Below are 16797 nucleotides of genomic sequence, written 5' to 3'. Positions count from 1 at the left end.
GCACTCTCAATATAATTGCTTCCTTCTTTAAAAAGAAAGAAAGAAAGGAATTGTTGGGTTGGAACACGTCGCACGTCAAGATGTTTAAATTTTCTTGTTGAAGAGGGTACGTTCATGCATGCTTAATCATGTAATAGACAGCCAAGACATCGTCACGATCTTTTATTACTATGATATAACTAATCGTGCACAAAACATGTATATTTATAGATATCTTGCAATGTTAATTTGATGTTTTAGATCTACATAGCGGATCGGTGTCCTTGCTTGGGTTTGAGGGAAAATTAAAGCAGACTCCGTCATGATCAGTTGCATGAAATTAAGGTAAGAGAGCATATAGTAAGTTATTTCCTTTCCTTGTATTTTTCTAGACTGACACTAAGAAATAACCATGAGAGTCCCCATTAACATAGGTAATATTGGGCCAGCATGTGTTCAGTTTTTTAGAGATGCATGGTTTAGCTTGCATGAGTGGGTCTCTTATAAGGAGGGCCATTGCAGCAATGTGTAGAATGATTTAGGAGGCTAGTTGACAGCTTAAAATCCAGGGAAAATGGTACCAAGGGTCTCCAAACCAAAGAAATTTACAATTAAGGTCCGATGCATTTTGAATTTATTCTGTAGACCCAAAGAGCTTAGATGTAAGTGTGTTTTAACAGGAAAAAACCCTTTCGCCCATCCCAAAACCAACTAGTGTTTGACTTTGACCTCTTCTCCCTCCTCTCCTCTGCCTTCGTTCTCTTTCTCTTTCTCTTCATCTTCATCTTCCTTCTCTCCCTTCTCTCATTACCTTTCTTCTCTCCCTCCTCTTCTTTGGATTTGACATAGAAGGCTTTGAATTTGCTTGTTTGTTTTATCATAAAATTGATAGCAATTTCTAAACAAAGCATATGGGATATATGTAGTTCGAAGGAAGCTGGATTTTGCAACATCAAATATTGTTTTACTTTTGAAAGGGGTTTATTTATCTTTCATCTAAATCATATTTTGAGCAGGAGCTGAAATTCAAGTGAACTCAATTTTGGGAACTACTACAGAAATTGTAAAAATAAGAACATGCTATCACTGAGTTGTGAATATTTGAAGTAAAAAATTATAGACTTTGAATTATGAATAGATGAACCTTTAATTGTGAATATTCAAATGTTTGGTTTTAAATTTGTAGACTTTGGGAAAACGTCAACTTCGAACCTTTACTTCTCAAGATATAGACTTTTACTTGTAAATATTTGAATTTGTGCTTGTAAATATTAAAAATTTCATTTGTAAATTTCTAAATTTTGTCAATTTGTATAGGAGTATAAAATGATTCAGGTATGACATTTTGTACTTGCTAATGGAGTATGCAATACTATTAAAGCTTAGAGTGCCCCTGCACTCATAATAGGAATCAAAGAAAAACAAAAATAATAAGATGAAGCATCAAAATGTACTTAATATTTCTCTGTGCTATCTTAAGTTGGCTTTTTATTTATGGAATTGGTTTTCTGTAAATAGATGTATAATAAATATTGTGATGTATGTTTGGAGAACACTTGCTGCGGTGTAAATGAAATTATTTGCAATGAACATTTGTACAAGTTTTTTAGGTTTATAAATAATAAAAAGTCTGTATATAACTTAAAAAGGTTCATTTTTTAACAACACAATATCTTTTTATTTCATATGGTCCATGCAATTAGGCTTAACATTTTTATGTTTTCCAAGTTTAAAAAAAACAGAAAATCTATATATAACATGAAAAGGTTCATTTATTAAAAATACAATATCCATTTATTTTACATGGTTTGTGTAGTTATAAGTTGAACATTTTTATGTTTTCCAAGTTTATGAAAAATAAAAAGTCCATATATAACATAAAAAGATCTATTTATTAATAATATAATGTCCATTTATTTCACATATTTTGTGTGGTTATAAGTTGAACATTTTCCCAATTTATGAATAACAGAAAGTCCATATATAACATAAAAAGGTCCCTTTATTAAGAACATAATCTCCATTTATTTCACACGATTAAATTAAATATTTGTACAAGTTTCACAGGTTTTTAAACAACAAAAAATCTATAAATAATATGACAAGGTTTATTTATTAACAATATAATTTTTATTTATATGACATATATAACATTCGGGATTTTAATTATTGGATTAAATTATATCAACAAGGGTAATTAGAAGAAATAAACAGTAGAAATAGACTAGGTGTAAGGTGGAGCAAAATTTAGGGCTTAAATGTGTATTTAAGGGAAAATGTTGGGTCTTTGTTCATAACAACCGCAGTTGTAATCTAAAGAGGTGATCATTGTGCGTGAACAAGCATTACTGAAAGAGAAGTGTGCTCTATGTTCACAACTACTTGCAGTTGAGTCCTTCAATAGAGATAACCACCCATAATTGTGGACAGATAAAGCAAATTTGGTTTAAGTGGCTTCAACCATCTAAGGTTGTGAAATACATAAGCCAACTGTCCACGGTTGCAAACATAGATAAAAGTCCCTATTTTGAAAATCAAATTAGAACACGAGGAGAGGAAGGGGGAGAAGGAAAGCAATAATGGTGCTCTATTAGGGCTTCAATTTTTGTCTACTTGGGAGTATTTTTAGTCCTTCAATTATCAAGCTAAACTCCCTAATCCTTCCCACTACCTTCCTACACGTTTGTCTTGGAAGATTTTTAGATTCGGGAGTTGTGATTTTTAAACTTCAGGGTTTAGATCCAAATCCAATGGATTGAATAGAGTTATTGGAGTTACTTTAAGTTTATATATCTAGGATTGGTGATTTTATAATATTTAAGTGTTGGGATTTAGGGTTTATATGAACCTTAGGCTTAAATTAAGACTTTGAGAACTATATGGACCAAATTTATTATTGTTAGAGTTCATGGAGGATAAATGGAACTAATAAAAGGTTGTTGGGGCTTTAGTTTAGCTAATGATAAAAGGTAAGGTTATGGCTAGCTTAATTAAACTAAAAAGTTCTTTTGTTGGGATTGATGATTAATGATTAGCATTTAATTATATGGATTATAGTTGCTCAGAGTTGCTTGAGTTTAAGGAAGCTTGAGAAGTGTTGTAAAATCCATTGTTAACCATTTATATAATAAAAGGGTTGAGGTAAACAAATAATTTATCCTAGTTATTAACCTGCTAGATCATATTTGAGGTTTTATAAATTGTAAAGATGTACTTATATGAGATTATATCTATAAACAAGCATGCGAGTACGTGAGTTAGTTTTAGAACTCATGTGAAATGGGAAAATGGTTATTATTGGGTGAAATTAAAGATTTTGATATATATATATATATATATATATAATTGTGTACATCTATATATATGAATTTATGATCTTAATATATGATAATGGTGTATTGATCATGGTTATTATTGGGTGAAATCCAATATATGTGCAAGCATAGTCATGCACATATGTGATTTAAACCAAAGCAACATGTGATTGTATGATGGTGCATGTGAGGGTGCGCAGTTCACTTTAAAAGGGAGTAGTACAAAATCATATGGTATCACTCGACACCATGTGTGGCCTTAGTATTTGATTATTCTGTTTGAAAGTCCTCGTTGTATTGCATGTAGCGGTTAGTTAGGCATATGATACCTTAATTATTCAAAAAATGGAAAATCATGGTCTAGAAGTGGAATGAGACCTTAGCCAAGTTATTTTCCCTATTTGATAAGATCAGATTAGTCTAGTTACATAGACTTGGCCAAATCATGTTAATAGCCCACAGGTTCAATCATCAATGTTTAAGAGGTTCGATTTGAATCTGTGGATCATGCACTATTGTACCATGATTATATAAATTGTTGTTATCCCACTTTGCATGTTTATTTATATTTTGACTTGTTAGTAGGTAGTGTACTTATTTAGTTATTGAAATTTTATCTCATCTTGTGATTGCAATTTTATAAGTGACAGTGCTGCCAAGGGTAAAGGGGAAGCTAGTCATGGCAAAAAGTAGATAGGCTCTGCTCTTTGTAATTGCCCAATAACTTTTGATTAACAATATGTAATTGAATATATGTACACATGTTTTCATTGCCAACTAGGAACATATCATTTTTTAGATGTACTTGCATGGTTTATGTGACTTGTTATTGTGGGAATTTGGCTTGTATTGTGAATCTCTTGGTGAGGTTGTATTGTGGCCAAATTACACCTGCAAGTATATGATTACTTATGGTATACTTGATATTTTGATTATTGAATATTTTTGGTTAGCCAAGTACAACATTTATAGATATGCCTCTTTTTAGTGAATTTTATGATGTTTAAATGGTTTAAAAATGTGTTTGGATGATGATAAAGTGTGAATAACTATACTAACAAGTAGTTGCCAATTCATTGGACTTAGTTTAAGCCTCAGTTGAAGCTAGTAGCACTTGAATGCAGTTCAAGTTCTGAAAATATGGCTTTTTGCATTCGTATGTATCTTGTTGGGGAAAACTATATTTTTGACAAACATTTGGTTATCTATTTCCATATTAGTCCTCATGCTTCCCTGTATTGTTTAACTCTAATTTCTAAAACATATGTTAAGCTTAACCAACATTTTTAGAAAGGGTTTTGGTAGGATCCTGAGTTTTCTATGATTTCAAACTTAATTATTAAACCTATTCTGTTGTGAATCATTTGGATTAATTGGTTCTTAATTATTAGTAAGGATTTGTATGGTATATTCTGATAATATCAAGGTGGACATTATAGCATTCCTGAACACTTGCATAACAGCAACATTTGTACATTATAAACTTCATAAATGACAACATGTTTTCATTGAAATAACAAAAACATTTATGTCAAATTTGGGTAATTTCATGCTAGTAGAAAATGGTAAGCTTCATGCTGCTCCTTTGTTCTCACTATCTTTCCAAACATCTTAAGAGCATAGTCTACTATGATTTAAAGTATTTTTTAAGTATCATATTTTATTGTTTACTTTCAACAATTTTTTTTTGGATACCATTGCCCTTAATGCTTTCAAAGTAGTTATTAAACTTTGCCTTAGCCAAGGTTGATTCTTACTTTTAATGTCTGGTTTAATTAATTAAGTTTAAGAATGATTAATGACAGAGGTTATTACACCATAAGCCATAACAGATAAGCACTTAGCCATGACAGACATGTCCAATTTTATTGAAATGACTCTTTTGCACCTATTTAACTTGTCATAATGCTCAAACATTTTCCCATGTTTCTATAACCTTTTGTACTCTGATTTTAAATGTTTTTTTAGGGCTTAACTTATTGTCTTCAAGTGAAATTATTTTGGGATCTCATTTACTCTAAAATATGTTATACGAGTGTTATTAGCCAAAGTTGATTCTATCTTCCTTCATTTAGTCTCTTACTTAAAATTAATTGGCTTCATTGGTTGGACTTAATTATGGGTAATGACAAAGGTCATATAAGGACAAATGGATCTTTTCTCTCTAAAATATAGTTACATCTAATGCCTTCAGGCCTACAGAATAAATTCAAAATGCATTGAGTCTTGATTGTAAATTTTTATGATTTGAGAGCCCTAAGTGCAATTCTCCCTAAAATCTATACATGCATGTACACCAACCAGCCATTTCATGAGCCTAAGTATGTAACATTCTTTGGACCTTGTGATTGATTCATTCTCTACTCAACCATACAAAACTCCATTGCCACATATAAGACTGTATAATTGGGTGTTTATCAGAGAAGAAAATCCCAACCTAAGACAAGAGGAGACGTATCTTCGTAGGTTTGATTGTTTTCATATTTGTGGAAGTCAGCCAATCGAAGCAATTAAGGTTTAGACTTCAAGTCTTGTGAGGTTCAATCAATTAATATTAGCAAAGGCACTTTAACCCTCCAAGCAACGTACTCTAATATAATGTTTAGCAAGTAAAAATGCATTTTTTTAAAAATATACACATATATATCCTTTATTTCTAGAAATATTTCTCATTTTTTTCTATAAAACATTTTTTCACATATTAAACATTGCCTAATTAGTTGTAGCATTCCTTATAACCTCTGATCTCATCTATCCCCATCAAATAGTCTAAAATTAACCCAACTAATCAAGACCCTTTAGGCTTCAGGTAATGTCTAGGAGATATTTTTTTTTTATAATAAAATGGAATGGATAAAAACCTTATAACATTACTTGGGATAAATTTTTGAAAGAGAGTGGAATGGCTTGAAGGGCTTTTCAAACCACTTGTTAAAAAACCCATTTTTCTCACCTCCCTCTCACCCTTTCATTTCCCCTCACCATCAAACTAAAAAATATAATTATATATAATTCAAATATATTAATTTTATAATTATTTTTAAATAATGATTAACTAAAATCATTTATTACTTTAATAAAACTTTTAAATAACGTAATGTTCCATTCCATTCTACTCCATCCCATTACATTCTGACAATCATCATTCTTTTCCGTTTCATTATATACTCTCAAACATGTCTTAGTGCCAATTGAGGTTCAAATTTGTTCCTTCACTTTTTCACGAGTCTAGATATCTAGATGATTGGTTAATGATTGTTAACCCTTAGAAACTATGTTTTTCGAGGATAATTTCTTATTTTTCTTGGAATATTATGTAACATACCTAGTTTTTTAAAAAAAATTTAAAATTAAAATATATACATACTCTATATAACGAAAATAAGTTACACTCTAGCTAAGATACAAATTAAGTATGTCCACTACACAAATTTTAAAGCTTATTCCTTTTATTACAATATTTTAATTTTAGCCGAAATATTGAAGATAAATTTATTATAATAAACGCAAATATCGTCATGACTAAAACTTTAAATTAAACAAAATCTAAAATTAATATTATAAAAATATTTAATGAATTATAATTTGCGTAGAAAATTAATTTTAGATGTAAAATATTTTAGCTCTATTATTTTACCAAAAATAATTACTAACTTCAAAACATAAAAAATGCATTGTGTAATCTTAGCTAGTACAAGTTCACAATAATAATAATGATAATGATAATAATAATAATATTATTATTATTTTTATTATTATTTTATGATGACATTGGTGAATGAGTGAAGGAAACAAAATCGATAACGGTAGTTAACGCCTAATGGAGACGTCGGTGCTATGTATTCGTTATATATAAAAAGTCGCCAATTCTTTAATATTTTTGTTTTCCCCATATTGCCTTCCTTGTTTCAACGGGCGAGGTCTTTTCGAAACCATAGCTCGCTTTGTTTCCCAGGGAGGTATATTTGGGCTTGGATTTTTGGCTCCCTTTTTATGACATTCACTTTCATTCCCGCCACTTATCCCCAGGCAGAGGTACTTCACTATTGGAAATTTGCTATCTTTTCTCGATTTTGTTGTTTATTGCTCGCCAAATCCAGCTCGCTTTCTTCTCATTTCCACCTCTGTATTCGATCGAGTCTTCACGGTTTTCTCGACCTCGAGCAAGTTTGGCTGGTGATTTGTTCCCTGCCCATATGGACCCCGGTGTTTGTTTGTTTTCGGTGAGAACCCACGGATTCAGTGCTTCAAGCCAGGGGGATTATTGGCGTTTTCTTCTGTAGGTTTTGATCTGATAACCGTTTATAAGATCTAGGTTCTGCTTGCTCTTTATTTCGCTGCGGGACTTTGGAAATCATGGAATTTTAGTGGGGTTTTTTTAGGGTTTTTGTTGGCTGGTGTATATTTCAGTTGACGTCATCTGAAGATCTTCCTTAGTCTTTAACGAAATCCACCGGCTTGTTGATCAGGATTTTGGGTTTTGGAGATGGTTATAGCAAGATATGGCTGAATTGAAATCAGAGGAGTGTTGTCTAGAGAACAAGCAATCTACTGCTGCGTCTACCTCCTCTATCTCTGAAGGCAGTGCCAGTGTTGTACACAAGTCCCCTGGGAGATATAGCCCCGCATCAACATCACCTTCCCATCGGTAACATCTGATATGATCTTTGCTTTTCACTATAGTAACAAAACTAATGTCCTCTTTGGAAATTAAAAATTTTTGTTCAAACCTGGGATTAATTCAGTGTCCACTGGTTTGCTAAATTTCACATTCTGCAATAGCAACTGATTCCCTATCTATTTTAGAAAGATTTGACCATTCTGAATCTTGCATGTGATAATCGTGCTCTGCTTGTCATCTTGTGTAAATAATTTGATGATGCAGGAGGACCACTGGCCCCATCAGGCGTGCAAAGGGCGGCTGGACAGCCCAGGAGGTTAGTCCTTTGAGACAATAGCTTCTTTTCTTCTATCCTTTTCCCTGTTACATATGTTCCTGACTTCCTGCTTGCTATCCAATCAAAATAATAAAATCAGTTCAGTTTGGTATCTGTTGATGATGAAGTACTTGTCCACAAACTATCATTAGCTTAAAACTCATCTAGTTTTACATTGTTGTTGCTTAGTCCTGAACATGGCAGCATTTTTTCTTATTCTTGTTTCTTTCGTATTTGTTGTTGAATGCTTTCCTCAACTTGCTGCAGGATGAGACATTGAGGAATGCTGTTGCAGCTTTCAAGGGCAAGAGTTGGAAGAAAATAGGTAATTTATATATACATATTTTGTTACTATTCAGCTTGGTTGTATAAAGATATCTAGTTTCAAAATTTCAGTGATGATTCATGGATGTTTCAAGTAGGTTTTTTGGCAGTTCATACTAGCTTCTTATGGGAAGTGATTCTGTTCGGATAACATCAGTGTTTGAATTTAAATGAGATATTTAAAAGAATTGAAGGAATGAGATTAATAATATGACAACTGGAAGTGTAAGAAACAAGGAAAATATTATTTTCAGAGCTTTAATCAGAGTTTTTTGTATGTATGGCGGGCTTATCGTAATGAAGACATGATGATACTTCATCTTGAAGATATAATAATTAAACTCTTGTACTTCTAGACAAGATTAATGTGCTTACGATTTATGGGTTTTTGATACTAGAGAAAGCTATATATATATATATATATAAATAGATGGATTGATAGACCAGAATTGCTGTTGGAAAATATGGGCATAACATTTTTTTTATCGCTGGCATGATCATGATTATTAGTTAAGGTGGCATTACTTTGGCAGGCGTAAAGTAGAACTAAAATTGATACATATATCTTTTCTTGTTTTCTCCTATTAATTGTTGATCACTTTATGCATTGCAAAGGAAAGTAATAAGTGTGTGAACTGCAGGAATTGTGTTTGTTGATAATATATACCTATGTGTTGATCATACACTCCTGTAAAAGTATCACACTCATTTTCATGACACCAATTTAAAATTTGGAATGCAGCTGAATATTTTCCTGATAGATCAGAAGTGCAATGTCTGCACAGATGGCAAAAGGTTCTTAATCCTGAGCTTGTTAAAGGCCCTTGGACTCCTGAGGTTGGACCTTGTCCTGTTTTCTTTTGTTTTCCCTGCTGTTTTATTGTATCATTAATTTCTCTTGCTTGCTTGGCTTACAGGAGGATGACAAAATTGTTGAACTGGTATCAAAATATGGGCCAGCAAAATGGTCTATGATAGCAAAATCTTTGCCTGGTCGCATTGGGAAACAGTGTCGAGAGCGGTAGGTTTAATGAAGTGTATGTGGTATTTCTGTGAGCTGATAAATGTTGGAATCCCTTGTCAAATTAAATATCAAGTTTCAGTTGTTTCTGATTGTTTTAAGTCATTTCATAATTCTCATTCAATCTTCTTATTGTTAGGCTCCAAAAGATGAGTTTTGTTTGGAACCTATTACATATTTACAGTTGATAATTACTTTTAGCTTTGCCTAGTATCTAAATGATACTTCTTTGGTCCTTAATATAGCTAACTTTTAACTACCTTATGCATATTTAGAAAAGGAGTTAAAAGTTGGTTAATCATTAAAGTCATCAACAAAAGAAGCCAATACTTTCCCATCACTGCCCTTACTAATTACATTAAATGTCAATGTGATATTAATTATATTAATTGCAAACCAAAGGCATAAATGGAAGAAAGTAATTAATGCAACAGACATATGCCGAAGCGATTTATATTTTGGACCAAGAAATCCTTCCAAAATTGTGACTAATATTAAGGACCAGAGGATGCATTTTATTTTATTTTATTTTTCCTTTTTTTTCCAGTCTCCCTCTTATTGTTTAGAGCTTGTGATAGACATAAAAATAATGTCTTGGCTTCAAAATATGAGTTCATGTTCATGAGATTAAATTTCCGAACATTTACAGATGGCACAATCATCTTAATCCTGAAATAAAGAAGGATGCCTGGACTTTGGAGGAAGAACTGGCCCTCATGAATGCTCATCACATGCATGGGAACAAATGGGCTGAAATTGCTAAAGTTTTGCCTGGAAGGTATACTTTCTTGTGAACTTTGTTATTATCAATAATGAAACCAAGGTCATAACTCCTAAATCATGGAATGTTGAGCTAAAGATATTATGCTGGCAGCTAGTTTGAATTTGGGGTGTTTTCTCTTATAGATATTCAACATGATAAGTGGGGCTTATATGTATTTTTATGAATCCTTTTCTCATTAAAGGACAAAAATTTGAGATGTAATTCAATCACTCCTGGTAAGAAGAGGGGTTGATTATCATGTTATGGTGATCTTTTACAGTTTTACTTTAATTGTCTCGGATTTCTAATGTTTCAATGAATTCTAATGAATGTGTGACATTGATCACTAGTTTGATCAATGCCAGTCAGATCATACATGTCACTTGATTTTAGATCACACTAGTCCACTTTATTGAGTAGTTCCCTGGAATTCAAGAAATAATATTTCAAGCCACCATGAGGTATTGAAAAGTAATGATAATGCCACAATAATTCTAAGTTGGTCTTGCAACCTGATCGAAGTTGTAATATAAAATAAATAACGTGAATTATCCCTAAGTTTTTCTGAAATTGTGCACATCTTTAATGTATATTTTTTATATTTTCTATTCCAATTTTAAAATTTTTTACTAAATAACCTCCAATGTCCTAAATATACAAGTACATATTATATCCAAATTTGTGTAGATTAAAATGAAAAAAAGAAAAAGATAATTGCTTTCAAATTGTACAAATAAATCTAAACAAATGGATTTGGTATTTTATTAACTTTTTAACGCAAAAATATAAGTTGATGTAGGGTATTTTAGTCAAAACTGGACTATAATTGCATTACTTTCTGTTTTAGAGAGTTCCATTTATATGTGGAAAGTAAGGGAAGAAGTTTATGTAACTTACTCTTATATATATTCTGTGATGTCCAATATTAAAACTTTTTGGCATTTTCATTGCAAGTATGTTTCTTATATAAATTCAAATTAGTGCACACATTTTTTTTGGTGCAGGACTGATAATGCAATAAAGAACCACTGGAATAGTTCATTGAAGAAAAAATTAGAATTTTATTTAGCTACAGGAAATCTTCCACCAATCCAAAAGAACAGTGCTCAAGGTGGTGTGAAAGATACAATAAGACGCTCTTCTAGTAAAACAGTACATGTATGCTCAAATAAAGTATCAGATACTGCCGCTGAGACATCATCAGAAAATACAGAGAACACTAAAGATGGCGGTGGAAAGAATCAACTAGAGTCCTTGGCAACTGTGAGAGAGTTTGATAATTCTCTGAACGTTCCTGCAAATGAAGGTGCTGATTCTGACTTTGGAGAGTGGAGGCTCAGATCATCCAATATAGATCTTGGCTGCAGCAACTCAGAACCAGTGTCAAGGGATAATTTTGGATTGACCAGCGACCTAAAATTTGATAACACTGGACTAAATGGCAAGCATAAAGTTGGGAATTGTGTGAATAATGGCGAAATGAGAAGTAGCAGGCTAGTTGGTACATCTTTTTCACAGGATATTCCATCCTCTGGTTCTTTGTATTATGAGCCTCCATTGTTGGAGAGCTCAGTTCCTTTAGATTCCCTTTATTTAAGTATGTATTGCCTGCAGAACGAGTACAATGCTACTCAAGTAATGTCACCTGTCGGTTTCTTCACCCCACCTTGTGTGAAGGGCAGTGAATTATGCACAGAGACTCCTGAATCAATATTGAAAATGGCTGCTAAAACTTTCCCATATACTCCTTCCATATTGAGGAAGAGAAAGAATGGAGTCCAAGCACATGTAACTCCTTGTAAAGTTGTGAAAGTGGATGGTGGATTTCATACTTCTAATGAACAGGAGGAAACCAAGAATAATTCTGGTTCTGGGTATGGAGAGCTCTTTCAGAGTCCAGCAAGGGATGACATCCTCAATAACATGGCTTTCAATGCTTCTCCCCCTTACTGGTTAAGATTCAAGCGAAAAGCTTTTGTCAAGTCTGTGGAGAAACAACTTGAGTTTGCTTTTGATAAAGAGAAGCATGATAGCAACAAAATGGAAAAATCTGCTAGGAGCACTGCAATGGCTGGAGATTGCTTACCTGATACAAAAGTGGCAGTGACCTAGTGCATTAATTTAAGGTCAGTATATTTTCTATATATTCTATATACTGATTTTCTTTGTTGAATTGCATTATGTTTCTTCTTAAACTCAGAGAGGTCTAATGAATTAATATCTATTTGGTGAGGAAACAGGCTGTTCTTATAGGGAGAAAGATAAACAATAATTTTTTTTTTTTATAAAAAGGCAAATATTATATAGTTAAAAAGAAAATTTCCCAACCAATGGCCATGAATGCAGAGTACTTGGAAATTGAGTAACATCATTAGTTACAAGCAAGCATAGAAATTTAATTAAAAAAGAATTAAGTTAAAGGATAGTTAGAAATTTTGATCCAGCTGAAATGGAAAATATTGGCGAGCTTATGACTTCCAGGTTTATGGCTTCTTCCCTCTTTTTTTTTTTTTTAACGAAAGGTTTATGGCTTAATTTGATGCAGATCTGCACTGCAATGAAAAAAAATAATGTTTTAAACAGTTTGAGTATTTAATTACATTTTTTGGTTTGGCAATTCTTCTTATATTGTTGCTGAATTAGATATTTGACAAAAGTTATTTTTCACTTGGTATCAGTAGTTGTTTAGTCGTTAAAAACTACATGTATTGTACAACTAGGCAAGAAATAGAATATCTTAAACTAGTAAGGTGTATAAGAAGTGCAAGATTTGTCCTTGACAATTCAAAATTATTCTCTCTCTTTTTTTTTGGGTGAAAATTATTCTTTAAATTTAAGCAATCGTTGTGTTAGGATCTTTTCTCTCGGAGTTTTGTGCATTTCTATTCAGGATGCAGAAGAATGTATAGATAAACTTGAACAATCTGCATGTAGTCCCCCCTGTACGGTTATTTGCTATCTACATGTAGTATAGAAACTTGAACTTCCCCCTGACCCTGTGGATATGGGGTGTGTTCTGTAATGGGAAGCTTGTTCTTAATTGAATTATCTTATCAGTTATCCCATGAATCTGCAGCTGATCTAATAACTTGAGTCCTAGGCAATAGGCAAAAAGATCTTATGTCTTTTCTGCATCCATGAAGCCTAAGTTGCACGTCATGAGGAACTAATGGCAATCTTCAACTTGACCCATCAGGATTTGACCTTGCTTGTATTTTTCTTAAATATAATCATCAGTCACTATAGTTTTATAGGGTTTTACTTTTAGTCTCTATAGTTTTTTTTTTTAGTGGTTTCAGTCCCTGGGTGATGTTTGTTTTTTATGTCCTTATAGTTTGAGGTTTTGTAGTATTTCTTGGAGACTGAAAATACTGGGAAAAAAAAAATACAGGAGCTAAAAACAAAACGTGATGAAACAATAGGGATTAATAATTGTGTTTTTTTCTTTCTTTTCTTTTCTTTTTTTTTTAGACGTGTTGAGAAATGCTTCTCAAGTAACATAAACTGGAATAAATGCCCTCGACGGTCTTGTTCCTCATTCAAAAGAAATAGCAGTGTTCGACCTTTTGGCAAATAATTGAAAAGTGACTCTCTTTTCCTTGCATCATGTGATTCTCAAGTCTCGACAAAGAAAATAGTTTTCACTGGCTTCTCTGTCGACCAATAAAGTCTGATTGAACACTATTTAAATATTATAAAGTAGGTAGAGCTGATAAAGGGGTCTCTTTGGCACATGCATAATAGGTCAAAGCACTATAGTTGACATGTAACACCGTATTTATATATTTCTTCAGGCATGTGGTAATATTATAACATGCGAACATTATTTAGAATTAGAATCACGTTAGCGAGAAAATATAGACAAGTAATTCTCCTTGCATCTTTTTGGCTGTGAATTTATCCATCTAAACTTGTTCGTTTCTGATCACAGATGTCATCAGATATGATTCTTCATGCAGGGATCAAAGCTGGAACCTGGAAGAATCTTGTCAAAGGAGATCTTGCCAATTTTGAAAAGCTAATATAGAAGAATACATGAATCACTGTGACTTGCTAATCCACGCGAAAGTTGGTTTGCAGGTGCACTCAATAACTAGCCCGTGAGCAGAATTAAGGAGCAGTAGGCGTCTGATATATGCACAATAATAAATTTTTATAGGTTCCATAAAGTTGTGGATATATATGTAGCATATTGACAGTACCAGATTTGTACAGCAAGCCCCATCTTAGAAAGAGGAAATGTTTTGAAATTTTTATGAAGTCCGTCCTTTTTTGGGCCTTTCCTGTTAACTTGGCTCATAGTGGAATGATTTTTTTCTTTATCGATTCTGTTTTAAATACTCATCATTCTTTTTTTGGGCCAAGTAGTAAGCATTCTGAACGAAGATTTTGATTTTGGGACCCACTTAGGAGGGGGACCTGCATCTAGTACATATGCCCTAAACATTCTCTACTGACTGCTAACATTACTTCGTGTCACCTTTGGGTTAGAGCCAGTTTGAGTCGCGAGAAAGGAAGTGGATAAAATGGCATTGTCCATTGTTTGGTTCTGATGAATATTTTGCTTATTGGAAAACCTTTTTTTCTTTTTTTTTGGTATTGAAGAAGTGTGAGCTCCTTAACAACCCAACGTTCTCCTCCTTTCACAATCCACCTTATCCTACGGCAGATGGGGTTGATAATGAAAGGCACCAAAAGAATGGTTACAATTCAAACCTAGACTAATTAAATGACTAAGATATTCAGAATAGGGATTATTAAGTTATAGATTAATTAAAGTTTTTTTTAACCTATAAGTTAACTGTTTTAAGTTAGTTATACTAGAAATAAAGTACAAGTAATCACTCAAGTTAGGTTAAATTACTTTCATAATATTATATCAATTGATTACAATAAATAAAATTTTAAATAAAATATATAATTCAGAAATCATGCAATAAAATTACTCTAATCAACAATAGTAATTAAAATATAAAATTTAAAGGCAGAGAAAAAAAAATAAATTAAAATAAAGTTAAAATAAATTTTTTCTTAAATATCAAAAACTCTAATTACAGCTTAAAATCATATTTTGTAATTGATCATACCAATAAAATTAGTTCTCCATGAAACTAAAAAAATCAAACAGTAATAGGTAAAAATTAGAGTAGCCATTGCCCAAAAGATTGAAGAACTGGAAAAGAAGACGAAGAGCAATTGCTATGTCCGCCTCTGTTCTCCTGCCTAATTCCGCCGCCAACTCTACCTTCTTATTTCAATTCTGCTCTCCACTCCAATTCAATTTCTATCCTTCACTTTTTATTCAAAAAGCTGAGTCCCCGTGTGTCCACTAAATTATTTTAATGAAGAATAATAACCCTAATTGAAAATTATACTAACAAATTTAAAATAAATATAATAAAGTTTCTGTAATTTAATTATTGACTTGATTTTTAAACATACCCATATTCTTCTATCCAAAACAATTTTCATCAATATTTTTCAAATTAAATCTAAAAAATATGCACACATAAAATAAAATTAAATAGTAAATGTGCAAAAAATAACAAAGATATCATTTATGTTTTAAAATTCAAGATTGAGGTAGTAAAAATCCAAAAGTTAAAAATTGGCTAATAAAATCAAATAATATTCAATTAAACTCAATTAGCCTCAAATAAATATTTAAAAGTCTAAATTAAAAGAATAAAAAAATATAAAATTGCTATTTATCACATAACATCCATTTGACGGTTAGATGCTTCACCAAATAAGACAAGATCATCAATAAAGAAAAGATGAGTGATGTTGCAGCCATCCTTAGAGAACTTGAAAGATTTCCACCTACCTCTTCCAATATCATCCTTAATCACATGACTCATACATTCCATACACAGGGTGAAAAGATAAGGAGAACCTAGATCTCTTTGTCTTAGTCATCTTGAGGGTAGAAATTTTGTACAAGACTCCCCACTCCAAAGCACTTGGAGAAAGGCACTCTCCACGCAGACCATAATGAGATTACGAAGCTGTTCATTCAACCCAATATCTTCTGATGTTTTCTTAATAAAAGCCCATTTCACTTTATTATAGACTTTTTCAAGGTTGACTTTAATAGCAACAAAGCCTTTTTGACCTCATTTTAGTCTGACAGAGTGAATGATTTTTTGAGCCATGATGATATTATCATTGCTTTGTCTTTCAGGAATAAGGTTGCATTGATGTTCTCCAACCAATTTGTTCATGAGAGGTTTCAATCTATTAGAGATGACCTTAGAGATTATTTTGTCACTAACATTACAAAGCAAGATGGGTTTAAGATCCTTCATGGTTTCCACATTATCAACATTAGGAATGAGGACTAAGTGAGTTTTATTAAGATCACCTACTTTGGTAGGATCTTTAACAGCTTCTTTCACAAGTTTGAGATGGAAATATCCAAAGTATGTCAATATTGTTGATAAAGAAAAGCTTGGATAC

General features: G+C 32.2%; 1 protein-coding gene across 4 annotated transcripts; it reads left to right on the top strand.

The window, feature by feature from the left end:
• Positions 1-7194: 7194 nt before the first annotated feature.
• On the top strand, positions 7195-14660 carry LOC129297416 (transcription factor MYB3R-3-like). 4 transcript variants are annotated; one of them, XM_054935759.1, is made up of 9 exons: positions 7195-7328; positions 7763-7941; positions 8179-8230; positions 8498-8555; positions 9297-9391; positions 9472-9575; positions 10225-10353; positions 11343-12464; positions 14270-14660. In XM_054935759.1, the coding sequence occupies exons 2-8, from the start codon at positions 7796-7798 to the stop codon at positions 12448-12450; spliced, it is 1692 nt and encodes a 563-aa protein (XP_054791734.1). In that variant the 5' UTR covers positions 7195-7328; positions 7763-7795; the 3' UTR covers positions 12451-12464; positions 14270-14660. The 4 variants fall into 4 exon arrangements, with proteins under 4 accessions (XP_054791734.1, XP_054791733.1, XP_054791735.1 ...); XM_054935758.1 differs by having other exon boundaries at positions 7201-7516; XM_054935760.1 differs by having other exon boundaries at positions 7201-7572; positions 14298-14660.
• Positions 14661-16797: the final 2137 nt, after the last annotated feature.

The sequence above is a fragment of the Prosopis cineraria genome, unplaced genomic scaffold (genome assembly GCF_029017545.1).
Source record: "Prosopis cineraria cultivar Desert tree isolate PC_DT_omini unplaced genomic scaffold, ASM2901754v1 PC519, whole genome shotgun sequence".
NCBI classification, from domain to species: Eukaryota; Viridiplantae; Streptophyta; class Magnoliopsida; order Fabales; family Fabaceae; genus Prosopis; species Prosopis cineraria.
Note: the sequence above shows the minus strand (reverse complement) of the source record. Positions and strands in the feature narration are given on the sequence as shown.

What these genes read in the sequence shown, in the direction of transcription:
- LOC129297416 (XM_054935759.1), top strand. Translation starts at nt 7,796, where the DNA reads ATGGCTGAATTGAAATCAGAGGAGTGTTGTCTAGAGAACAAGCAATCT. An exon ending in GCGGCTGGACAGCCCAGGAG is followed by an intron (nt 8,231 to 8,497) that starts GTTAGTCCTTTG and finishes AACTTGCTGCAG; the next exon opens with GATGAGACATTGAGGAATGC. An exon ending in AAGGCCCTTGGACTCCTGAG is followed by an intron (nt 9,392 to 9,471) that starts GTTGGACCTTGT and finishes CTTGGCTTACAG; the next exon opens with GAGGATGACAAAATTGTTGA.